Source organism: Rhea pennata, chromosome 6 (genome assembly GCF_028389875.1).
Source record: "Rhea pennata isolate bPtePen1 chromosome 6, bPtePen1.pri, whole genome shotgun sequence".
In the NCBI taxonomy this organism is placed as follows: domain Eukaryota; kingdom Metazoa; phylum Chordata; class Aves; order Rheiformes; family Rheidae; genus Rhea; species Rhea pennata.
The window spans coordinates 2,682,903-2,709,442 of record NC_084668.1 but is presented as its reverse complement, the minus strand read 5'-3'; the positions used below and the strand labels follow the sequence as shown (position 1 = coordinate 2,709,442).

The following is a 26,540-nucleotide window of genomic DNA, read 5'->3' as shown; positions in this document are numbered from 1 at the left end:
TAAATATTCTTCGGTATTGATTGTGATGATAAATATAGCAGTGCTGAGGCTATGCTTCTGGCAGGTCTTTCCTAGAAGCCCGTTTTCTCTCTAGGCCGGAGGAAAGGGATATCCTGTCACAGCCACTTTTCTTACAGGTATGTGCTTCTTGTCAGCACAGGAAGTAGTTGTCAAGAAAGGTCAGCTTTAAGAGAAATTCGTAGATGCAGAGCAATCTATTTTCAAGTCAGATGAAGGTTTCACTGATTAAACATTTATTCTTCAACAAATTGAAGGCACATAGGACTGATGGTGGAGACTGTGTCTAAAGAAAACCAGTAAATCATGGTATTTCAGCAGTGAAAATGGCAGCTGTGACATAAGGAAAGCTGTATCTCCCGACTTGTGGAATGCCTGATGTCTAGTATGTGAAAATTAAGCAAATGGTCAAATCAAGGAGGCAGAGTACATTTTGAAAAATACTTCTGCTTTTAGGGTATTCTTCAGGTGAGTGGTTAAGGCAGATGAGTTGGAGCACAATTTTGATGTAAATTCTTCTCCTGCATTGAAGATAACGTCTGTTAATTGGCAGACATTTGCACTACTGATGATATGCCATAAATGCCCCATAACTTGGGAAACTGGACTTTGTAATGGTAAGAAGCAGCATTGCTCTAGCAAAAGGCAGTGCAGAGGAAGAGAGAAAATGGAGCAGCAGAGAAGTCTGCAGTGAAGCTGGTTCCTGGGGAGATGGGAAAGTTGTACGGACCAAAGATCAAGCAGGAGGAGGTCTGGTTTTGGGATCACGGAAGGGTGGAATGTGTTGACAAAGGCGCTAGGGCAAATATTTGAGAAATGAGGGTATGGGGCTGCCTGTGACTGCAGGAGTATGATAGCAGGGAATCGACAGAAGGCAAAGTGGTGACAGGATGCCAAAACAGAGCTGCCTGACCATGGTGCACAGCAACATGCCTGAGCTGCACTTATTGGAGGCACCAGCTCAGTACAAGAACGAAGGGTAAATGATTCCTACCTTGCAGAGGTGTTCCAGGAGGAAAGGAGAAATTATCTTTTGAGATTTAACCTTAGCTAATGCAAGCTAGGCAATATGTTTTTATTTGTGAACTTGTAATTGGTAAAGTTGCCAAACAATACGTACTGACCCAGTAACCAGCTGCAGAATGATCTATTTGGCCCATGCTTGGATTTATCCCAGCTAACCAGATCAATCAAAACCCATACCTGTTTGAACAGGTGCGTGTTTGTATGTGAGCAAGGCCAGGGAGGCAGAAAAGGATCCAAACAGCTACTTCATTTACTTACGGGGCGAAGTGTAAAGAGACAGAGTAAAATAGTTCAATGAAAATATGATTCCTAACATATTTAATCAACAAAAGGGGCTATTTTTGCAGAGAAATGGGTTATTTTAACTGGGACTACCTTCCCACCAAAAAAAAAAAAAATCATTCCCACTTTGCCTGCTCAAGAATACCCTTCCGGCCTTGGCTTCCACACCCATGAGGAGGTACGTGCTTCGTACTTGAAATACTCTGCTCACCCGCACCTACCCCGGTTCCCCTGCTCTCGGTCACAGCTGCCGCGCTGCCTGGTTGGGGTGCCGTTCCCCTCCTTTTTCATACTTGTTTCTGAGTCCTATCCTACCATCTCCCCCAGCACCACATGGTATTTCTCTTTTTTCCCATGCAGTGGAAGAGCTTCAGAGAGAGGAGTTCTCTGCTCTCACCGTGCCCTGTCTCTGTTTGGAAAATAGCCTGGTTTGGGAAGGTGCAACTGTATCCACCCAGGCAGAGGAGGAAGTTGAGTCTGGTTTCTCTCTGTCCTGGATAACCGGATGTTTTTGTGCAGGTAGAGTGGGGCAGCTCCCACCATGCTGTCCTCGCTGGGTCATGTTCCTTCTCTCTGCTGATGCTGGGCATCTCCCAGCCCAGCAGCCTGGCTCTGAGGCGCTTGCTTTAGTGTGCTTCACTCTCCTGGTCCGTTTGCTCTGTTTCTGTTACTAGAACCAGGATCTACATGTGGTCTTCCTGCTCTCTGTTCCCTCTACATTTTTTGAGGGTAGCTTTTTTCATGTATTCTTTTTTTTTTTTTTTTTTTTTTTTTTTTTTTTTTTTTTAGGAGACACAATGAACACTGAAATAGAATTTTGTTATTTTGGGAAGATATCAACTAGCAAGACTGTAGTTTCTGGGAGATTCACTATTTGTATTCTTGCACAATATTATTATCTGAAACTAGTAGTGAATTAACACACTAAATAATAGGGAAACGCACTAGCTAATTATTTCTGGCATATTAAGGTAATAGCTGTAAGTAATGGCAGAAGAAGGGATGTTTTTCAATCGAATAGGTCTGCTTTTCTGAGAAATCCGGGAGGATCAGAATCTGTCTTTGTGTTTACAGTGGTTCTAGTGCAACAGTGTATACCTTTGTGCAGTGTCTTGGTTTACTATTTTTTTTAAAGAAATACTAATATATATACATTAAATTTATGACATATTTGCAGATAATTAGCATAGGAATGTTTTTTTTTCCTTCAGTGATATCACATTTCAAAGTATTTTTGATGAAAATGTTGCATTATGCCTGTATCCTTACTTATGATATTCGTACATCACAGTAAAATAGAATAATGGTTTATAGATTAGTTATAAGTGAAATGTAGCGAGGGTTCAGAATTTATATAAAAATGCAAAACCAAATGTAAAAGGAAGCTGGTGCAATGCAGAATGAATTAGTTTTCTCTCTACCAAATTGAACGCTGAACAATAAAGTGATTCAGATCACTGTAGCTTCAGGAAGATGAATTATAACTGGGATTAATTTGGCTATTCAAGTTGTTTTATGAATAATAAACACCCAGGCTAAACAGATTGTACAGAATGTATTTAATACATGATTACTCTATTAAGAGCGTTTATCCTCCCTCCGTCTAAATATCTGGCAGCAGAGCGTCTGCTGCCTTGGATGATTCCAGGGATTGCTTAAACTACGTTTGAGCAGCAGGTCTGCTGCTGATGGCTGAAGAACAAGGAAACAAATCACAGCCAAGTTCCGCAAACAGCTCGTCGTCGGGTTTGGCCTCGCAAGTGGAGCGGGGAGAAGCCGGGCGTTCCCATGGGACGGCAGGAGGGGGGCTCGTGTCCCTGCACGCTGTGCTTCCTTGCATCCGTCTGGGTCTCCGCCGTGGGGCAGAGCCAGCGAGCTCTTCAGGGCACGCCAGGATTTGCTCAGGCAAACGCGGTTCGACTCAGGCTGCAGGGTGAGTGTTTCGTCCTTCTGAAAATTGCACTGGTGTTAGCAAGGGAAGAAGGCTGTTGCAGAGGAGTTTGGGGCAATAGGGGTGGAGAACCTTCAGGAGGGAGGCAAGCAGATATTGCCGCTAGCTTTGCGGGTGGTCTGTATGCGGCCACATACCATGAAGAGTGGTTGGGTCTCTAGCCCAGAGGAACATCAGCTGAAACGCACTGGTGGGGTATGAGCTTGAAGAGCGCGCAGGAGTGGTGGCTAAACTGAAGGTAACACTTCATGGCTTCCCATCATGATGGAGATGATAGTTTTCTTTCAGTTACCCCTTTTTGCCAACAAATTAGAGAAATGAAGGGATTAAATTGCTTTTCGTAGGAAGGCAGATGTCGGATAACTAATTGGCCATTGAATTCAAATAACCCTTGCAATTCTTTGGAAGCAGAGGAGTTGTTGTTTGTTTTGGGCTGTGTTGAGTTTTGTTTTTTCCAGAAAAGCTATCGAAGATCTAAATGAATTAAGAATGCTAAATAATAGAGTTTGTTTACTCCATGGGTGAACTGGCCAATTGGAAGTGCATTAATTGGTCGATTCTAATTTGGGTGTCTTTTACTTAACTTTAATGATATGTAGCTTTTGTAATGTTTAAACCAAATAAAATGCACATTTAATCTGAGGGATGGCAGTTGAACAACTTTGTGTAAAGCTTTATGAGAAAGGTATTTGAATTTCAATAGCACATGATAGAAAATATGAATTAATTTTGCCTTTTTAATCAGAATAAAAAACCAAAGTTTGACTATAGAAATTACTGCAAAGGTCTTTTACTATGAGGTCTTTTAAAGTTCTTGAGGAACAAAAAAAGGCAGTGCTAATAATAAAGCACTGCAAGAAAAATATCTTATTTATTTAGATGCACAAACCAGATTTCTGATGCCACTTCTGGCTTGTTGTCTAGACATGGATGAACCCAAATGGGAGCTGATTTTTTCTACCATGAGAAAAAAGAGAATGAAATACTTATTCTAGAAAATTGTTGTGCAAGGCTCAGCTCACTGTTTATAAAACTTCATGTAGGTGCTTCAGGTGTAGAGCTGGACACGTATTCGGTCTCCTTGCAATCGCCTTAAGAGTTATCTGCGTATATCCGTGTGTCATCTGCTCCCCTCCGGGTCAGGTGTCCTCCTTGGGAATCAGGAGGAGCAGTCCTGGCCTCCAAATGCATGTCCCCTCGCGCTGTGTCTTGCCTGTGGTTTTGGGGTTTTGTGCCAAGGGAATTCTCCTGTAGGTTGTGAAGTAAAAAAAAAAAAAAAAAAAAAAGGCATGAACTCTGAGTGAACTGCCAGAGCAGCAGAACATTTCTTTAGACTAATCTATATGCTGGTCCCGAGTTGGAACAATACCACCTGGTGTTCATTAACTACTGCAAAAATATGTTAAATTGTTTTGGAAAAACACATGGCAGTATAGCATGAATGGGCAAAGCAAGCGAGTTCATTAATATCTCTCCTGTCTCAAGGACTATTAATGGCCTAATCCTATTTACATTAAATTCGGTGACAAAGCTCTCATTTGTCCTCAGTGGGGCAAGGCTCAAATTCAATATTAGTTAATATAATAAAATCTCATTTTCAAAATATCATAATTTCAGAGCTTATCTCTTTTATAACCTCACTTTGGGTTGATACAGAGCATTTGGTGATTTACTGTTTAATCTAGCGTGTCAAATGTGTGAGGTGATGTACAATAAGAACTGTCACAAATAGCTCTGACGGTGAAGGCATGAGCAGACTGAAGACACAATGATGTAGATTGATGTATGGTTTTATTAAAGCACAGTTTGTTACGTTATCGACAAGCATTTCGGCGCACTCCTTAACAGTAACGTCTTTGACTTTGTTTAATACTGCACGAATGCCTGTGTTCTCCGCATGTTTTGGCAGCAGAAGACGGTTATTATTGTCAAGGATGTTGATTAAAAAAAAAAAAAAAAAAAAAAAAAAGATTTTGAACTAATCCTTGCAGGAGGGTAGAAGAAAACCTAAAACACTAATTTAAAACACTATTTTTGATTTAAAGCTATCCTTTTTACCAACTGGATTTTGAGATGTTGCTGAGATATTTTTTTCATTCTGCCAGAGCATGCTTGGTTAATTGGGTAGAATTCATTTTTGTAATCAGAAGGTTTTGGCTGTCTGTGTTGGTCTCTTCACCAATTATTCTCTGCAACAATCTCCTTTCCCAGCCAGAGCCATAATCCTGCCTGTTCCAAAATGCCACGTTTGTTTGAGACACGTTTTCTACAAAATTGTACTAACCGGCTTGTTGCAATTTTTTACAGCTTGAAGTTTTTGTTGATGTAGAATGATGAGTTTATCCAGGAGTGACCTTAAGGTAAACAGTCATATGTTTGATCCTTTAAAAACAATGAATTTCTGCTGATGATCTTTCTGGTCTCTAGACCGTCCCCATTTTCTAGTCTTAATAAAAATGTAAACTTAATAGGTCAGAAGGGTAGGATAATTCTTTTAAAACTCTTGGATAGATGCTAGCCTGGCTTGTAGACTGGAAAACTATTTTAGGGAAGAGTTGCATGTCTTGCTTGGTTACAGATAAAATAGAGTGTTTGCCAGCTGTGCTGTGCTAAGAACGGGATACTCTCTCCTACTTTGTTTTGTTCCTCCTTTAAAATTTTATGACCTGCATTTTGCAGACCTGCGAGAGGCTTAGGAGTTTTATTGTTTCTTACATGTCTTATTAGACATATGCTTCTTAAACTGCATTAACATATTAAACTCTATTAGCCATTGTTATTTCACTCATCTCTTTGGCATCTCTTACCCTTTGGCAAGGGTTTTAGTGGGTAGCACGGTGTGGCTTGCATTCCCCTTTCCCTGCCCAAAGCATTCGGGCAGAGCTGTTGCTGATGCTTCCCCAGATCCTGGCTGGAACGTTCCTGCTTCTGGCGACAAAATGCAGCCAGCGTGACCCCAACTGCTGTTGCTATATAGACTCTCACAGAAATGTAGTTTTTTCCATGGGCTGAGGATCTTGTCTTGATTTTTCCCTTGAACAGCCATAGCACCCTGTCTGCTGCCACTGTTTTGGGGTAGAGCCACCAACCCTGTGCTTCGTGGGCTTTGCAGGAAACCTAGGAATTCACATGGAGCCTTCCAGCTGCCCCAGTCTTTTTTCTACACCGCTTTTGCAAGGAGCGTAAAGGGGCCACAAGCAACGCGTGGTCCACACAAATAGCATCCCTGCCTTGGAGACAGGAGCCCTTGCAGTTGCCCCGGTGAACCTGAACATTTATTTAAGAAAGAATTTATTTTCCCCTCACCCCGCTTTGCAACTAGAAGGAGGCCCAGGTGCTGGAACTGGCAGGACTTTTTTGCTTCTTATTAGGCAGGAAAATCCCAGGATTTCTATGTTCGCGCATGGTTTCCTGATCCTCCGCCCGCGCGGCGCGGGGCTCCCTGCGGGCCCCCTGCGCCCTGAGGTCAGCCCGCGCGCCGCGGGATGCGGAGGGGCGAGCGCCCGGGTGCTGCAGCCGCCCGCCGTAGCCCCGGCGCAGCTCGGCCGGCCCAGGCTCCACCGCTCTCAGACTCCCCTTGAACTGAATCCTGCCCCGCTATGTGGCCCGTTGAGTTTTGGGCTCGCCGCCCCGGCTGCCACTTTGCATGCCGCTCAAAAGCATGGAATATAGGTCTCGAGGTGATTTATCAGATCGTCCATGTCCGTCTTTCTGCTAATTCAGAATTGCTCATAGTCACAGGCATGAATACTATGTCTAATTTAAAAACTAGCCAGGGCCCTGTGCCACCGCTCCCCAGTTTATTAGACTTGCAGTGTGTTACAGGCAGTGGAGTGAAATAGGAATGAATTATGTCTAACCTGGAATTTTAATTTAACTTTTTTTTTCTGTCCTTTGTGCCATTTCCCATACCAACGTGAAGTATCCGAAATGTGCAAGTGATAATGAAATATATCTTTTTCGGCTTTCTTCTCTGATTCTCTAAAGCCGATTTATCATCTGGAGGTTTATGTCTATAAAAGCTATTTTATTAAAACTCATTAAAACAACTGGGCCTAGATCAGGTACCCGTCCTAAGAAAAAAATTAGACTTCGAGGAGTCATACTGGAAATGGAAGTAATGCTTGATGTGGGACTTCTAATAAAAATAATCTTGAAAAAGCATCTTGTTAAAGATTAAATTGTATCAGAGAAAAGACCGTGTGAGAGGGGAACATATTGTAACCCCCCTTCACTTCCCCAAGTCCTAGGCTTTTAGCTCAATGAACTGCAGGCTTTGTAATTAGCAGCAGGGAGATTAGATCGTCCACATTTATGAGAGTAATTTGTACGCTGATTGTGTTTGATTGTTTAGTTGCTCTGGCTTACTGTAATTGGGGGGTGGTAGCGAGCCCCTTCGCGACGGCTCCTGCCGGGTCTTTAGAGAAAAATTGCATGCGCTTCACTACACCGCACGCTGCCGGGAGGCTAACGTGCTGCTAGCAGTTCCCAGGGCTGCACACCAAAAGGCAGGCAGGAAGGGGCTACATCTGAAGGGAATTCAAATGAGTTCTAGTTTCCATTCAAAACCTTTCTGCCACGTGTGCGCAAGAAACGAAAGGACAAGAAAAAGCAGAAAAGACAGAGCAAAAATTCAGCAGGATATGGTGGAGGGAAAAGGGGGAACAAAAGTAAGATTATTTTTTTTTCTCAAGTTGATTCAAACCTGCAAAAGGTATCTGCTAATAAGCTGGTGATGTGACAAAGGAATCGAGGAGAAGAAAGCGTAATGGTCTCCGTCTTGGTTTTTGTCTGTTTTTAAAGGCATGGTGGCTGTAGCTTGGCTGTCCGTAACAGAGGAGCGTTGTGGAAAGCTGCACAAGGCCGCGTGCGGTGGTGCCTGGCACCAGGCGTCGCGCGGCTGCGCTCTGCCGAGGCGGCATGCCCACCCTTCTAGGGATGACAAATAAAATAAGGATCCAAGGCTGCGAAGCCACGCGCGTTGGCTTCCTCAGAGAGCCTTGAATCCAAAGAGATTAAAAAAAAAAGTTTGTGAAATGAGGGAAAGGTGGATAAAGGCACTAGGGAGAGCAGAGCCTTGTCCTGTGCCGTGGGAAAATTACAAACCGAACTGGCAAGACTGGGGACCGTCTCCTGGATTGCTGTGCAGGATGCTGCTGGTCGCACCACCGGTGCTGATGTTTCCCTCCAGCTGAAGGTTTCCTTTATAATCAAATGTTAACATGCAGTGTCAGAAGGGAAATCTTCCATTGCAGTTCAGATTTGTCTTTGGATGGTGGTAACGCTACAGATACAAGTTTGAGGTTTTGTTTTTGAAGCTGTAGAAAGATGCAAATGAACACGTATTTTGTAGTTTCAGTAGTGGAAACTTCTATCTGTAGTTTTTGTGGGGACTATAAGAAGGGCAGGAGGAAGTATAAGGAATGGTGAACTAATTCTTGTAACCGCTCAGAAGGTCACGTTGCCAGTGTACATAAGCACTGTTCTGTAAACTTTGCATCCTGGAACAGGACATCGAGTATTGTTAACCTGGTGGTAGCTCCTCTGACTTCATTTATCACTTGGGAATAATCATCAGAAAATAGCCTAGATGGCTGCAGCTGGTTATTCCTGGTGTAATCTGCAAGAGTAAATTACACGTAGTGTGGCTGCTACAGTTACTCACAGACATTGCTGGTTTGACATGCTATGCTTGCTATGTCAAGGCTGATACATGCTGATACTGAGGGAGGTTTTATTTGCTTTTGCCTTTTTATTTATCTGAAAGGAGAAATGTTGCTTTATGGCATTGTGAGATGAAGGATCTTCCAAGTGGAAAGATATGAGAAAATGTGCTCAAGATGAAGGGAGGTAGTAAGCCATAAAATTTGGAGATGGGGCCTGGACCGTGAGAAAAAGGTATAGGAGGAAACTGGAGTTGGGATGTAGGCAGAAGTATAGCATAATCATCTTGTATAGCATAGAAGTATAGCATAAATGTGTTGTGAAATGGGGCAGCCTCCATCTGCGCCTGACCTCCAAAGAGCAGAGCAACGTTTTAGTTCCTGCAGCACAGAGGCACTGAACACTACAGCGCGTGCAGGACTTGTATGTGGAAAGAAGGACCACAGAGATGTCTGTAAACCAGGAATTCCTTCATAGCTTGCTTTAGCTGAGTGTTTATATGGGGAGACTTGAAGTCTGACGTTTTTTTCTTCAATTTAGAAGAAAAAGCTGCAGAGGTCAATCAGCAAAAATGGGGACAGCACTGCCCTTCAGCTGGCAGTAGCCCAGTGCCTGAATCGCTCACAGCATCTAGGCGGAGGCCAGCGAGGAGATACCTCCTGAGCCTGGGAGAGGGCCAGGAGGGCCACGAGCAAGGGCTAGGTCACAGGCCTCACAAATAATCTTTGTCTCTGACAACTTGTCTTCCGGAGAGCCAGACGTTTGATTTTGGCGCTGCCTTTGCTTGAGAACTTCCCGGTCCTCTGTCGTCCGAGGACTTTGACATGCCATTGTCTCCGCAGCAGGTGACAACCACGGCGACATGTCGCCACCCTAACGAGATCTGACAAATGAGCAATTGTCCTGCTGCTCCGTGAATCTAATGGTTCGTTTCCATCGTGCAGTGTCAGGGCAAAGGGCAGGAAGAAGTAATCCTCCTCTGCAACGCGAATGGAGATGCCTTTCCATCTGAAAGGTGCTGCTGAAGCTGGAAAGATTGAGTTAACTAGGATTTCTGTGTCAGTGCCCAAGACCTTTTATAAACAGACTGTATGATCTAAATACCATGTGACTATTTCCCCTAACCGCGATCCAGGGCCCAATTCAGATTAGTCCATGCCATTTTCTATTACTTTGGTGCATGCATGCTGTTATGCACGAGAGGCAACTAAAATTTAGAAAGGAACGGAGTTAATTCAGAAGGAAAAATGTGTCGCCACACTCTGAAAAGTAGCTCTGTTCTGCAAATACTGGTTTAGTAATATAATGGCCGTTACACCACCAATACCTGTTTGAAAAAATATGTTTGTATAACATATGGCTGTTTTGGCTGAAAACCGTAAACTAAGATGGTCTTGCTTGAGAAATAAAGTCTTCAGAGCCTTAATGAAGCTTTTTAGGGCTTACGTGGCTTATGAAGAGAAGCCTTCTTTCTAGAAAAAAGAACATTTTGAGAGGAAGAAGTGTGGTTGAAGCTTTTTTCTGTCAAAAGTCTGTAGCTTATAAGTAAAAGACAGTTACATCCGTGATGATTCTTACACCTTTCCTTTAAACACCAAAAAGTGATTGCATTTTCTTTTTGTGTGTTTGCATAAAAACAGAGAGAATGAGTGAATTGAACAGTAATTACTGAATAGGCTTGATTTTATTGAAAATAGTTGTTGATATTTCCCTGGCTGTAATTTGAATGTTACCTTAAGTAGCAACAAATATTTTCGCAGTTGGAAGGAGTTCCTTTGTACACGCGTATGTGAAAGGCAGAACTTGTGCCTGCGTGCACACCCGTGTGCGCATGTTCAGAGTATTTGTAAAACACGGTGTGTGCAGATTTCTGACAAAAGCTACTTTCTGTGCACTTTATTAGACTGTGCTGGATGTGAAGAGCTGCTTCCTTTAGGGGTGTGGGGGTCTGATCTTGTTGTACAGCAACTCTCTCTTGCTGCTGAGACCACGGGAACCGATAGAGAGTTTCAGCTGTAGCTCACTGATTTCTTGAAATGAACAATGAGGTTCGTAAAATCTGCCTTGTTCTGCTTGGGGCAAAACCCCTCCAGATCCCAAACAAAACAAAAGCCATAATCTTTGTTATTCCACCAGCATGACTTCGGAGCGATTTCCCCGTGCGGACGCGTGGCTGCCGCGGAGCGTCTCTGCCCGAGGAGCACGGAGACGGGCTGGACGCCCGGGTGGGAGGGCGCACGCTCGCCGAAGGGCTCTAACCGCGTCCTGCTTCGCGGTGCTGGGGTGCGCGCGCGGCTCCTGCTCCTGCCAGGAGCTGGCACGAGAGAGCGGCCGCTGGGCCTGCCGCTCGCCACCTTCTCCGCGGTTTGCGCGAAGTCCTGCGGCGCGCCTGCGCTGCTGAGAGGCGCCTTCCGGACAGGCGCAAGCGTGCGCGAGAGCCGGGCCGTGCCGTGCCGTGCTGCACCTCGGAGGAGGCTCCTGCCTGGGCGCTGGCCGGTCTCCGGCAGAACAGCTTCCTCGTCGCCAGCAGATCTGAGTGCCTTTCCCCCCGTCTCAGCCCAGAGCTGCTTCTCGCGGCTCTCTCGAGCTACGGCCCGGCAGAGGGCTTTTCGCCAGCCTGCTGCCGGGGTGCCGCTAACGCTAGCGGAGCCGAGGCCGGCGCAGCCGGGGCTGGAGCCGCCGAGAAGGGGTCGCGGAGCCCCCGCCGCAGCCCCGAGGGCGGCCAAGCGCTTCGTGCCGAGCGTGGTCCCGTGAGGCGTGCGCCGAGCTGGCCGCTGCTCCTGGCTGAGCTGTCCCGACGCGTTAGCACCCATACTGCGCTCACTTTCGTTTCTCGTTGTTTCACAGGTGAATTTTTCTTCCGGATTTGGAGATAACTTGTTCCCTGGGAAGCCGCATGAGTAAGGCCTCGCTTGGCCATGGACTCAGCGCCCATGCTGGCCTGGGTCCTGCTGCTTGGCCTCATTGCTGACTGCCTGAAAGCTGTTCAGCCCAGAGACTTCACAGTGAAAGACATCATCTGTCTTCATCCTTCAAGTAAGACGCATTTGCATGCAGTATAAGAACACTGAAAGCCATGGCATGAGGCTTTCCGTGAGGACGAATACAGTGTTAAGATGTCAAGAACTTCAGAGGGTTGAGTTGAATGCTGAACATGGATTTAAAAAATCCACAGTAGTCTTAAAATCAAATTGATGTAAGATGGAGCGTTGCTTCCCGAAGGGATTAATGGGCAGATGCCGTTACAGTTGCTGAACATACCAGAAGTTTTTTGGTTTGCTCACTTTCCCTTACGGAGCTTCTGACCCTAATGCCCAAGTGCCACCACAGCACAGTTAACTTGAGCACATGGAAACCTGTTTGCAAGGGCCAAACGCGATTCATTCCCAGCTGTGGCACCAACTGTTTGTGACTAGTTTAGTAACTCGCTGAAGTAATAATATAGTAGTGTTACACATCTTCACATCTTCCACGGGCTCTAATTTCGCTAGCTTCTTAACTTTATCAGATATGAAGACATAAAATTTTACAAGAAAAGAGTACTTGCAAAGCTGTGCCTACCATCTGTTCCCAGAGAAAGCTTACAGTCTTTCAGAATTTGGCTTAAAAATGCATATTCTATGCAAGCAGACCAAAATTTGCGTTTTATATCATAACAAACAATTTTGTATGTACACGCTTTGATGCAGGGGGTAAAACAAGGGAGAAGAGTCCCTAAAGAAGTGTTCTCGAGTGCCTTGCTCTCGTCTGAGTGGCCTGAATTGATGGAATTATTAATTCCACTGTTCTGCAGTATTAGACAGACTTGCATCGTATAAGTAAAACCATGTGCTGTGGAAAAAAAAAAAAAGCCCTATTGAAAGAAGCTGGAAGACTTTCTATTTTCAAGTCAGATCTAGTCAATTGATTGTAGCTAGTCTCCAAATATTAGTGATTAGCCCAATATTTTCTTGCATTTCTTGGATATTTAAGAAAGCCTCACTGAAAATCTCCTTAAATCTGCTTCTCAAACTAATACCCTTTTCCAGCATGTATATTGCTGGATTTTTCCGTGTTGACACGAGTACTTCCCATTCCATTACTGATCTCTGATCTTGGGAACCAAGAAAGTCAGGGAATGCAGTACAAATCAGACATACAACTTAGCTATGGTGCTAATATTGGATGTGTGATGTTTAAGATTTTATAGTTAATGGAAAAGAAAAACAATATACATCCATATTCAAAGGTCTACTTTAACATTACGGAGTGGCCAGGCTGTTAGATAATTTGTATAAAACTTCTTTCCTAAGTTGAGAAACGGTTTTGAAGATAATTTTGGAACATTTGGAGATAGGGACTTCAGAAAAACATACTGCTCTTCTGCAGGCACCAAACCTGTCTCAGAGTAAAACATCTTTTGTTATTGTTACAAAATTACTTTAAAGTATGAAATTTAGTTCTATTAGTAGCCAGTTATCTTAGGTCACTCCATATAAAATACCTAGATACTTTTAATGATACTATAGCATTACCTTATGACGTATAAGGTAATAAATATATATATCTGTTAATCTTTTTTCTTGATCGAGTTGACTTTCTGACCTCTGCCCTTAGAAAGCCTGAATTTTCTCATCTCCAGGGTTTTTTTGATTTTTCCTTGTAGCATAACTAGAGCTAAGCTAAGCTTACACTATGATCTGTTCCTGTGTTTAACATTGTCATGCAGTTTCTAATGTTATTGGTATTTAATATGCAGAAGCTTACTAGGTGGTTGGTCTGTAGCATATGCAAAATTTACTTAGTAGCTCTGCAGATGCTACATGAAGTTTAATGGAAAAACAAATACAAATTGTGAAGACTTGCTGCTTAAAAAAAAAAGCTACACAAGCCAAATGTAAATTCTGACAGGCTAGCATATCTGGTTTTAAAAAAAAACAAAGGGCAAAATACAGTCTAGTACAATGTCTCTAACATCACACACATGCATCTTTCTCTATTGAGAGGAAACCTTGTCTGCTTCTCCTGTCTTTGAGGTGGAGCACTTGCTGTTGCATGTGATGGTGAACACCATGACCTGCTAGTTGTCTGGTGTGAGATGGGTGAATTCAGTTAGTGCTGTTCATGTTGTGTTGTGCACCCCAAACTCTTCCATTAGGGCAGCATCAAACCCTACAAAGATGCTTCCATCTGACTCACTAGGTTTTACCTGAGGAGACTGGGAGGATAGGGAAAAGTCCACAGTTAGCAACCCCCACCTCTGGTACCTGATTGAGGTCTAGCAGAGCTGATGGGGCAACTGCTGTGCTCTGGGGGTGGGAAAGAGAGAAGCTGAGAGGGGAGAGAGGTGAGCCGTGGCTCACAAAGCTGCTGAGGTTCAATTTACTGCATCTTGTGAAGATAAATGTGATCCAGTCACTGGCTGGCTTCTGAGAAGGTGGCAGCGTCTTGCCGAATCTATTAAATGTGTTAAAGAAGTCCTGCCAAGAGACCACTTACTTAAAATGTTATGTTCTTCATTTGGCTAGATAAATTAGACCTGAGGCTCCTGCAAGCAAGTGCAGGTTCAGAAAATTAATTTTTCTTTCCTTTAGGGACACCAGTCTGCATTCAAAAGTGCTAGTTCATTTCTTCAGTGGGACAGGTTCCCGAAGTATTTAATTCATCTGATATTTGGTTATCAGCACTGATAAAGTAACAGTATTGGATGTGAGCTGTGATGCTAAGAAAGAAACCAGCTTACTTTTTTCACGTTAACGCCCTTTGAAGTCAGTGGTAGGCAATTTTACTTGGTAAATACAGTTGAGTTGAACCCTTATTGTATATTTATGTGTCTTCCCTGCATTGCTATTGGTGATAGGATGTTCAAAAATCAAGACCAAGTTTTGATGAAATTGGCAGGTATATTTCTAGTAAGATATACGTAAAAAGAAAAAATACTGCTATGTACATTTGAAAAGCACAGCAGACGCTGATTAAGGGGGTCATTTTAACTGAATGTTGTTTATTCCTTCCAGCCACACCCTATCCTCATGGATTTAAATGTTTTACCTGTGAAAAGGCGGCAGATAATTATGAATGCAACCGATGGGCACCGGATGTCTATTGTCCAAGAGGTAACGAGCTACATGTTAGCATTTCAGTTAAACCTACCTTGGGACAGCTTGCCAGTACCTTCACTGAGTGCTTGAATGTTGGTGATTGCTGTTCACATTTATAAGCCTCTTCAACAAGAAAGATGTGTAAGTGATACGAATAATCCCTTAAGCTTTTGTATCTCTCTGGAGTGGATGTAGTTTAGAACTTCCATGTACTCCTCTTGCTCAGTTAGAAATTAAATCAGTCTGATATTTACTTAAAGTTTATATTTCTTATTGGTGAGTCCTGGACCAGTTCTTGAATCCCTGCGGTTATAGCATAGCACTATACTTCAGGAACACATGTCAGTGCTACTGAAACTACTTCTTTTCAGCCAGCATCTATATCTTTCCAGGCATTTAGGTTCGTAACTCCAAGCAGAATCTGAAAGTGGGTGTAGCCTTAACAAGGATTTAAGTGTCTATAGCCAACATCTAAATGTGACTGAGCTCCTCAAATCTTTTGCTCCCTTGGTACCTGTATTTTTTGAGAAAAACAAAAGACATTAAGATTGTCTTACCTTGGAGTGCTTAATTAAACATCTAAAAAAACACCAAATCCCCAATATAGCCATAAGTGAGTTTTGTTGCATTTGAATTCTTTGCAAGGATCCACTCTCCATGGCTTCCTGCCTGGGCTGTGTTCATATTTTTTCATTCACTTCCTTGTGTTGCTCGGTGTGCATCTCTAATCATCAAATTAGACCAATATTTATAGACCTCCCTCTTTTGACAGGAATAAAAGATATTAGATGATTAATGACGGTGTTACTAACAACAGTTTGTAGATGGCTATTTAAGGAGATGTGAGCAATTCCAAGGTTTGCATTTAGTAATAATAAATCAAACTGACTCGAAAAGAAAATGCTAGTCTGGAAAGAGAAGTTAGTACCGAATGTCTGTTTAGGGAAGGGGAAAAATCACATTTTGGTGAGTCTCTGATTCATTAGCTGTTTTCCTACAGACCAGAACTACTAGTAACTGCTGCTAGTTCTTCAACCTATAGATAAAAATAAGAACAAATGCTTACATTTCCCTTACTATAGATTCAGAAAATACAGGATTTCAGAGATGAGAATGGGCTAGTTGGAATTCTGAGTCTATCTTTAATCTTTATAACAAAGGATTTCTTATCTCCTTAAACTGATGGTATCAGGTAACGTTTTAGGCAAGGCACAGTGTGTTCCTCGCACTGGGAGCGTTGAGACACCCTGTACCCTGGAGCCGTGTCCGAAGCACAAATCCATTGCGTGTCCCTGCTTTCTGGCTGTCGGGGCAGACCAAAGCCGCGTGTCCGGGCTCTGCTGCGCAGCCACCAACTCGGCCGCAGGCGTCCGGTCCCAGCGAGCGGCAGCAGAGCACGTCGCGCGCCGCTTCCCAGGTCCCGCCTGGAAGCGGGAAGGCTTTACAGGGCACTCGCGGAATAACCCCAGCTTCGTGTCAGGTCGGGCACGTTCCTCGTGTTGAGCAAATCTAATTGCAAAGGCCGGAGCACAGTGTTCTTTCCCTTGGAGCAATTTGGGTTCAGACTGTCTTCAAATATAGCTAATGAGTGACCTAAAAACAGAGATTTTGAACAGATGAGAAGGAAGATGCAGACCATAAAAGCATTCAGAGTACACACACTATATGATTTTACTTAACAGAAAGGAGAATTATGTTTGTCGTTAGTTAAAAATGGTTTTAAATGAATGGAAATTTGTTGGTCCTGATGATCTACACTATTGTAATTAAGGAGTCACTGGAGACAGTGTTACTGTTTTAAATGAATAGGGAACTGGGGAAAGGGAACAGGCACCTGTGGCTCTAATGCTCTGTCCTACTCTGCTATTGCAAGGGAAGTAAAACTAGAAGCAGACTGATAATTTCCTCTGTTCCTACTCCATAGAAGTCATTCCTTTTGGATGCCAAATTACTGAGAGCTTTTGGTTTGATGTCTTAGCTTTACAAGCTACTAATATATTTGAACATAAGAAAGTTGTTTATTAAGCTAACTTTCTCTTTGTTGGTTTAATTTTCAAAAGTAATTTAAAGTTCTAGTAAGGAAGCCTCCTAAATATAACCTCAGAGTTGAAGTATGACTCCAGGAGTGTTCTGGAGGCCTGAGGTTATCTGCTCAGCTAATTACCTTATCTATCTCTAGGAGTCAGGTGGGTACATCTATGGTGTTGCCTCCCTTGCTGCAGTGATCTGAAGCCTTGTTGATTTGATTGTGTTAGATGGTGGTAGAAGATGAGAAAATTTCATCCTGACATTTGCTATAATTTTTTTTAACCAGAATGCTACTAAAAAGAAGCAAAACAAAGCATTTCCAGTAAACTATAAAGTAGGACTTGCTAAAAGGAACCATATTTTGTTGTATAACAAGATTTATTAAAATGGCTAGTTAAAACATTAATCCCTGTATTGAACAGACATGCGAAAAGGCATGTCCTAGAAGAAAAATTTCCTGCTGTGCATTAAGCTTGTTTTCTTTTATTTATTACACTCCTCTCAAGCAGAGACTGTTAGTGATCTAGTTTGTATGGAAATACTGCATGTAAAATATCCCAGTACTCTATTTCTGGATGTTTTGTAGGCAAACTGACAACTCGTGAGATGGATGATTGCTGCTGAAGTAGCAGCCGTTTGGGAAGTCGGCTCTCAAAGTCAGTGTGTGACTTTGAGCCAAATACCAGATTCAGAGTGTCAGTACCCAGCTTAAGGCAGAGAGATCAAATTTCTCCTGCTGGATGCTTACCAGGCCTGCTGTGTCTCAGCATTTGGGTCTGGTTTACTTAAATTTAGCCTAGGTTTCTGCCTGTGACACGACTCCCAGTTTCTGTAGCCGTCCTCCCTTTAATGCTCCAGGAGGAGGCCCACGAGGTGGCCCACCGGGAGCAGGCGGGTTGAAGCTGGTGCGTTTTGCTGTAGGTCAGCACTGTTCTGGCAGCCTGGGCTGGGCCGGTCTGTTCTGTATAGTTTCTTGGAGCTACCTCATAGCTGAACCACATCGAGCAGTTTTTGCAAACGATCGCACTGCAACCTCCCTTGATATAGATGGCACAAAAGCTTTACACAGCTGGAAGGGAAATAGAAAAGACAACTTAGGTCGGCACCGTTACACGGGGGTATTTTGCTCACTGGTCGCTGGGAATCTGATTTACGGAGCCGTTTCAAACGGCCGTTTTGGTGCACGTGGCGCCTTCTCTCCTCCCCGCGGCTCGCTGCCTGCTTGTGCTTTCCTTCTCCTCCTTGCTTCAAAGCAGCTAATGAAAAATCATTCTGTGCATCAGGGAAACTCACTGCCTTTCGGAGATAAAGCACTTCTCTGGCCAGGTGACCGGTGCCTGGAGCTCTAACGAGGAAAGCCAGTCTTCCTCCTGGGCAGTGCAGGCTGACAACCCTGAAAATCTGTCTGTCCTCAGGCAGTTGGCATTTCGGTCCAGTGTGAAAGCAGTGGGGGAAGCAGACCAGATGAGATAACAGCAAATTTACCATCTCAAACAGCAACCTATAAATTATATCTACATCCCCCAAATAATCGCGTAGCACTAGGATCTCGTTTCCAAATGCTCAGCTAATGGAAAGTGTTGGAGAGCCTTAAGTCTAGCAGCATACTCAGCCTGCCTCTGAAGGGCTGTTACAGAAACACTGGAAGGAAAAAAAACAATCCCTGAGTTTTTGGTGTGATACAACAGAGGCCAGTTTTCGTCCTCCATACTGTATAGAAAGCTTTTTAAAGAGGAAATTGCAGTAGAGCAGAGAAAAAGGTGAGTATTAGTCTGTCCTTAACTCTGTGGCAGAATTCCTGCCCGGCTTGGACACCACAATACTTAGCAACATTGAATTTCATGCCACAATGTCTTATTTGAATTGCTCTAAATTTCTGTATTATTTTAGTTAAAAGTTTTACATTTGATGGGCCCATCTGCTTCTTAGGCTCAGCTTGGAGGCCCCTTCCACACCTCCCCAAGACCTCACCAGCTCCAGAGCAGTAATTACAGGTTACACTTGCCTCTCACCCCCGCTCTGCTTTGCCCCCGGGCCGTCCCGGGGCCCTCCGGACCGTTCCTCTCCCTATGAGCTGGGGGAGCCCAGCGGCTCGGGGAAAGCCCGGCACGCACCTGAAGCGCTCTGCGTTGCGGCCGTCGCGCGTTGGAAAGCCGGCAGCCCGCCGAGCAGGTCACCCCTCCGATGATAAGTCCGTTTGCTGTGGTTATCAGGCTTTTGTTAAGAGCAGGTCAGAGATACGACAGACGTCTGAGTGAATAGCACGGTCACTCAGTAATCTCCCGCTGCCGCCGCCGAATGCCTAAACGTGGGACATATGCAGGGCTCTGCCTGCGAGAGAGAATTGCTGAGCAGCAATGGTCACTTCAACTTAACTGAATCCTTTTTTTCTGCCCTGTGAAAACAACACTTGCATCAAGAATAATGTTGACTAATATGAAACAAGGTAGAAAATTAAGAAGAAATACAGAAGGGAATGTTTCCCCTGTTGAAAATACAGCGTTTTCATCTGGCACTGCTGGGAGGCTGCCAGGGGAGTAGGACCTTCAAGTTCCCTCTGAAAGCTAAAGAATGAAATAAAACCAAATTCCTTCCAGCCTGAGGACAACCACAATATTTGTTGCTGATCCTGGTTTGGGCCTCTGGGCCTAAGGAGGCTGCAGGAGACGCAGAAATGAAGCTGCAGCGGAAGTATCGGGGGCACAGTCACAGCAGAAGGGCTCCTTTCCAGAACCTGAGCACTGCACAGATCACCCCAGCTGTTCTGCTAGTCCTTTGCCACTACTTTGAGAATGATAAATTGAGGGATAGAGCAGCTGACTGAGCAACTCAGGGCTGTGTAGGAAGCTCAGAGAGCCAGGGTTAGAGTGCAAACATTGAAGGACAACTTGCACAGTCCATTGAAATAGAGAAAAGGGATCGTCAGTTTACAGTGCGTTAGGTATTTCTAAGGACTTAATGGTCGCACATGAAGCTAGGAAAAAAAGTTAAACTTATGAAAATGAGAAGCGTGAAAGCTTCGGCTGTAAACAGACACTGCAAGCTTTCATTTTTGAAGGTAATTCTTATAAAACTAATGACATAAAAGGTTTTAGAGGTTTAGCTGCACCTCACTGTAATTTGTCTAGTGCATGTGTGTGCACACATTTAATTTATCTGTGAAGTACACACCCACATTAGTATTAAAACAAAACTTCCTCCCGGTTCCAGGTAGCAGTGTGTGCGTGTGTACAGCTGTGTAATTACTTAGGCTTGCTTACTTACTGTAATAGACGCATCAAAATTCTTCCTGTTTCTTGAAATCTTAAGGTTTCAAAAAGATTTCTTTCCTATTTCTTTCCTATTTGTAGAATATCACCAACTCTGAATTTGCTGGGAAAACAAATTTTTTTCTGTTTCTAGGTACAAGATACTGCTTTAGCCAACACATAATGAAAGTTACTGGAGAAAGTGTATCAGTCACCAAACGTTGTGTACCATTAGAGGACTGTCTGTCTACTGGATGCACATACGTAAAACATGAAGAATACAAGGTTAGAATAGAAAATACTCCCTTTTTGTTTTTCTAGTGTAAAGCTGGGCAGAATTAGCCAGAAGTCTGACTTGTTCAGAGGCTCTATAACCATTGTCAAAAATGGCATTTCTGTTCTTGATGAGTTCTAGTGCTGTATTTACGAAATAAAGCCAAAAAAAAAAGAAAGAAAGAAAGAAAGGAAAAAAAAAAGCCCTCTTTAAGCAACTACCCTGCCAGCACCTTAGAGGAAAAAACACTCTCTTCTCTTTGAGAACTGTTTTGCCTTTAGTATTACACTGTGTTTATTCCAATCTATTCAGCATATTATTCTATACCTGATGCCCTCTGACAATCTGTTGCTTTTCTTATTGAAATGGGTGGGGGCAGGAACCCTTAAATTTAGGAATAGACACCTTATATCTGAATGAATACTTATAATTTTTTTTTAAGGACAATAGTCAACCTTTTTGAACATGCCCAACAGGTTAAAATAAACAGCTTTCTGAATTACCAGAGAAACTGCATTCCTTTTTGTGTTTTTGTACATTGGGACCATTAGTATCCTTTATGGAGGCTCCACAAAGCACAGCAACATCTATTCTGGAGAAACTCCTGTGCCCCTTCCTAACGGGAGGAAACAGCAGAGAACTTTGTTCAAAACCAGTAGTGCTCCTGGCATCTAGGGAAAGGAGAAACTAGATGTGCCAGCCTTGCACGCTCCCCCTTCCTGCTCCACAGCGCTCCAGCTGATGGAGGAACCAAGCTCGCACGGGCGCCCTTTGCAGCTGGCAGTCGGCAAGTCATCTTCATTCCCACTCGCAACGTAAAGGGGGAAAAATGGGAACGACAGTGGCAGCTGCTGCATTTTTTTCCCCCAAATGCATAGAGAGAAAAATGAAATCGTAAGATGAACCATGGGTCTGCAAAAACAAAAGGTTAACTTCATGCCTTCTGAGTCTTTGGTACATGAGTGGTCTTGTTGCGCTAAAACCCCGGCACTCTGCTAGAATATTGTAATAAGCCTTGAAGTAGCACTTCTGAACTGACACAAGAATTGCTTGTTAGTCTGATGCCTAGGTACTAGGTGACGGGCAACAGAAAAACAGTCTATATAAATAAATACTGATTTCTTTGAGTTCTGGCCTGTGAGCTCTACTTCAACCAAACTTTTTTTTCCATCCATTTACTTTTTGAGGGGGTAAAAAAAAAACTGCTTTGAAATGGATGTCTTCTTTGCACTAGACAAAATCTGATCTAAAGAAAGCTTGTAACAGGGCAGCTTCTCCCCTCGCACCCCATTTTGCCTTAGTTACTCTTGACACCGATGGTGGTGAACACATTCAGAGTCGTCAGCCTGACCAGACTGAGGCAAGGGAATCGTAACTGCACGCTGTCGTTCCTCTAGCGCAGCTGGCAAGCGAGGGACACCCATGGTCAGCTCCTGTATAGGTGGATGTGCTCGTTAAATTGGTGTCTAAATTAATTAAAAAACAAAAACAAAAGTGGCCTCTGCTGATTTGCAAGTATCATTATTTCCACTCTATTCAATAGAATTAGTGTTTTTTCAAAGAATAACTGAGTTAACACCTTATTTCTTTCAGATCTGTACTTCCTGCTGTGAAGGAAGCATCTGCAATTTGCCACTGCCAAGAAATACAACAGATGCGGTATTTACAACACTGTCCCCCATAAACAAAACAAAAAGACTGTCACACCATGCAATACTAACAACAGTGTGTCTCTTGTTGGTATTTATGTCATAGCATTGGGTTATGCTGCCACATGTGTCGAGTCAAGAAAGTTTAACTGGAGGAAAACATTTGCATGAATGTTCAACCTTTTCATACATTCTCAGGACTTACTTACTTACATTTTGGAAGTGTCTTTGAAAAACTGGTTTTCCTTTATTTTTGTCAATGATGACCTAGTGACTCTGGTAGGTAGCTGTATCTGAAGGGATTAAAAAACCTAAGTTTCTTCACTGTTTTCTGTAGCAACTCAGGCAAAATGTTCTCACAATCTGTGGCTTAGACCAATGCACACCTTTTTTTTCTTAACATCTGTCTTTTCTCCATGAAAAAAGTTTTATTTAAATGTACTTTATCCCTGCCACTTACTGTTATCATCCATTCATGAGACACTTCCTTGTTGCGATAATTTGTTACAGCAATAGCTCTGGTGTCTTGTTAACCTGGTTTGAGAACATACAGTAAATAATATAGATATTGTGCCTTTGTAGTCTCCCAAATCTCCCCTTATTGCATTCTCTCAGAAAAAAACCCAGGGATTTATGGCAATGTAGAAGGATGCTGGAAGGAGAGGCAAGTTCAAATGGAGCTGCTGGCAGTAACAGCTCGAACCAGGCCATGGCAGCACCAGCTGCTTTCCCTGAGGTAGGCCAGGACCCGCAGGAGGAGTCTCTGCCCCATAATAACTCAGTAGAACAACATGAACTTGCATCATCAGACATATACAAGATCTGTTTAATTTATAAAGCAAAGCAGAAAAAATATCTAAGCACTTTGCTCTTGAAGCATAATCTGCAGGGGTAGATGGATATGCAGGCTCTTAACCTCCTGGTAGACGGAGGACCGTGGGTTAAGGGCTGTCCACGTGTCAGGTTTGGAACAGCACTGCACACCAACCAGCACAGGTCTTTCTTTCAGTGTATCAGAGCTTTATGGTTTCACGTTTTGGCATCCAGTCAATGCAAGATGACACTTTGGCCCCAATCCAGCAAAGCAGTTAAATTTCAAGTATAATTACAAGCATGAATAATCCTGCCAAAGGCTCCAATGATGGGTACATACACACTGCCCTGAGTCTGTGTACGCACTTCCTAACGGCTGTGTGTCAAATGTCAGGAATTAAAGGAAGAAGAGTGACCAGATCAGCTCAGCTCAGCTTTTACAATAGTGGTTTTAAAATGGATTAATACTAGTCAGATTTGTTTCCAAACTTGGAAGCAACAATTAACACAGAGTTCATATAGTCCGTATTCCTGTTGACTTCAGGCAGATACACATGTGCAGAATAAGTGAGGTTATTATTAGGAATTTTAAACTGAAACGGTCGAACTGAAAGATATGAAAGGTGATAACAGTCTGCATGAGGAGACCGATAGCCACAGTATGTGGAACAGAGTTGATTCCGAACAGCTTCTGTTGTTGTTATTATATTTTCTTTAACACACTCCCATTTTGTAATATGGGATATTACTAGCTATGCCTGGTATTTCTTATTTTGCTTGGGAATAATTTCTACAGTATTTATTTTTGTATGTTGAGTAGGATCCAAAGTGTTTTTAAAAATTCTTAATATTGATATTGCCAAAGTGGTTGTTTTGCAAGTCTGTAATATATAAGTTATTAAAAAAAAATGTAATATTTTACTATTGAAAAAAGAACCAACTTTGTTTTGCAAGATCAGTAATAAAAGCAGGGAGTCCATGGACTTGTTTTAAAGAAAGTGAAATCAAACTTTTTTTTTTTAGAGGGATTTTTTTTGAAACGCTATAGTTGTGAATTGTTCTTTTACAAGCTAGGCTCTGGTTAGTGGTTTTCCAAGGGAACGTGCACTTTATCAAGTTATAATAAGCTTATGCTCTACAGTTATACAGTGAAACACACAAAAAGGAAGCAAATCTGGGATCTAAATGCTTTGTAAACATCTCTGTCTACGACCTCTCTGTTAGGCTTTCCTGTGCTCGAAGCTTAGCCCATAGCGCACGTGGCCGTTTAGCAGCAGGGCGCCGCAAGTTCCCGAAAGCTGACCTGGTGGTTACAGCGGCCAAGCTGGACGTTTGGAGGATTTACGTGTTTGGATTTTGGGCCCTACAGTTAAACGCGTGCATTTAAGGGGCAGTCGTTAAGGTCCATTACCAGCAGAAATTCCCTCCTGATCGCACCGAATGCCCTAGTCAGTAGTTTACAGCTGGGTTTCTGCTTGCTTGTTGTTTCCCATCAGATTTCTCTGCAAATGGTCTCCCTGTATTTCTCCACGTACTTGCCAGTTCAGTTATCTAACACAAGAACACTTTAATACAACTCACTAGCTGTAACCTGTGGTATGGTAACTCTGAGCTAGATACGTATAACCACCTGGATTAGGCTGCAGAAACGGCTTTCCTAACAAGGAAAGAAAGATTAGACTTTAGTCCTACTAACACCGCTGAAAGGTTTGGTACCTACAGCGAGGTGACGTGTGGTCAAATGCTATCTCACAGTTTGTGTGTGCACTAATAGCCCGGCAGAGGCTGTCTTCACGCTGGGTCTAGATTAACCTGAGGCAGAGCAGAAACCTCTCCTGGGCACCGTAGTGCGCTCTACCCGCAGAGACTGGGACTCCACTGATCAATGTGGTTATCTGTCTGCATAGAGGTATGAAACCACGCTAGTTATTTATCCTTCCTTTGTACTCAGTGGAGAAAAATAGGTATTCAGAGCTGTGGTTCATTGTATGCTAAGGTAGATGGCTAAATGCTGTCTGCTCAGGCATAGGATTAAAAAAAAAGAAAAAGCTAGCTTGCCTGTGAACACTACGTCTCACCTGAGGTATTGGCCAGCTGCTGCTCTTGGCACAACTACACGTTGCAAAGTAGCTGAGCAGGAGCCATTCGCAAGCGTGTGACAAGCATTGCTCGGAGCTAATGTGGTATTGCTGCAGCTGGAGTGCGTCACGGTATTTCTGCTTTGCAGGTCCATCTCCCCTGACTGAGCCCACCGGCGAGCCAGAGCTATGCCCTGCAAAAAAGCCGCTAGCACTGCCAGACAAGGCTGCCACCTCCGGCTCCAGCCCTGTCCCAGAAACAGCCTGGCCTGGTGTCCAGCAAGGCAAGCAGCCGTCCAAGTAATCTGCTCCGTCTTACCTGGAGTATGAACAACTTAACTACTTACTTAACTGAAAACAAGTAGGGAACCTGTACGTGGTTCAGGGTTCCAGAGCGCCGGTGGCCCCAGTCTGCCTGCAGATTTACGGCTTTTTTTTTTTTTTTTTTTTTAACATATAAATGCTGAGCTGCACCATATTTATTTGTAGGCTCTATATAATGTTATATTTCTCTTAAATGTCTAATTTTTTAAAACTATTGTAAATGCTGTACATTTGTATAAATAAATGTTTTAAATATTCAGATGAGGTGTGATACGGCTAATAACAGTGCAGCTTTACAACTGCCTTCAGCAGTCCTGCTGTTTGGTGAGCTGTTATCCTCTCCTCCTGCTCCGAAAAACCACCCTCTCCTTCCCTTCCTCCCTTTTCCATTTCTGTGATGTCCCATTAACAAGAAGGAAAGAGCTGTAATTAGCGTATTTCCATTTCTGTTGTTTAAGCTTCTGCTGAAGCTCCCGTGGGAGCAGGACTAGACTCCCTCCTGTTTAGCTCCCATGGCAGGGGAGAACTGAAGTCTGTAGCCGAGCAGCAGGAGCACGTGCGTAGCTGCGCGCGTGGCCTTGCAACGCTTCGGACCCCGCGCGTCCGGAGATGCCCTCGAGCAGGCACGTCTCCTGGTTCTTCGGTATCCCCTTCAGCGCAGTGCCACAAACCCCAGAGCTTTGTGGAATAAAGCGCCAAGGCAGGCAGCTGGGAAGTTTGGTGCACTTACTGCTACGATTTTATATATATATATATATATATATATATATATATATATATATATATATATCATATACACACACACTATGCATTTAAGAGAGTTAAGTCTGAGGTAGTTGTTGCTGTCTTGTGTGTGACCCACGGGGCCTCTTTTCCCTCACCTTTTCTCAACAAGCTTTAAGGAAGTTTTCTGTAACTCTGACAAAGTTATTACAGATAATGTGAAGAGGATAAATCTCAGAGTTAAAGGTCTAAAATAGATAAGTTAAAAACATACATAAAAGAATATATATGTAGTATGGGGCAACACTGAAAAATCCTCTGTTCCTCTCTCACACTCACAGTGTACAGAAGTGAGATTACTAGTTTTGTCCAGTTTCTTCAT

At 43.3% G+C, this 26,540-nt stretch overlaps 1 protein-coding gene and 1 long non-coding RNA gene across 5 annotated transcripts in view; one reads left to right on the top strand and one right to left on the bottom strand.

The window, feature by feature from the left end:
• The window catches only part of LYPD6 (LY6/PLAUR domain containing 6), a 42,400-nt gene extending 16,749 nt beyond the window's left edge, over positions 1-25,651 (top strand). Inside the window, exons 2-6 of one of the 4 annotated variants that reach the window (XM_062579230.1) lie at positions 11,789-11,977; positions 14,938-15,036; positions 20,452-20,582; positions 22,165-22,230; positions 25,261-25,651. In XM_062579230.1, coding sequence (XP_062435214.1) covers positions 11,860-11,977; positions 14,938-15,036; positions 20,452-20,582; positions 22,165-22,230; positions 25,261-25,275 — 429 coding nt within the window. In that variant the 5' untranslated portion in view covers positions 11,789-11,859 and the 3' untranslated portion in view covers positions 25,276-25,651. Of the gene's footprint in view, positions 1-3,224; positions 3,260-11,788; positions 11,978-14,937; positions 15,037-20,451; positions 20,583-21,013; positions 21,042-22,164; positions 23,911-25,260 lie in introns of those variants that run through there. The other 3 variants (XM_062579229.1, XM_062579228.1, XM_062579231.1) reach the window with 3 other exon arrangements.
• LOC134142312 (uncharacterized) lies at positions 16,144-19,323 on the bottom strand. The gene is made up of 3 exons (XR_009958822.1): positions 19,164-19,323; positions 17,798-18,118; positions 16,144-16,614 (listed from the first exon to the last, which is right to left on the bottom strand). It is a non-coding gene; the product is annotated as an uncharacterized LOC134142312 (long non-coding RNA).
• Positions 25,652-26,540: the final 889 nt, after the last annotated feature.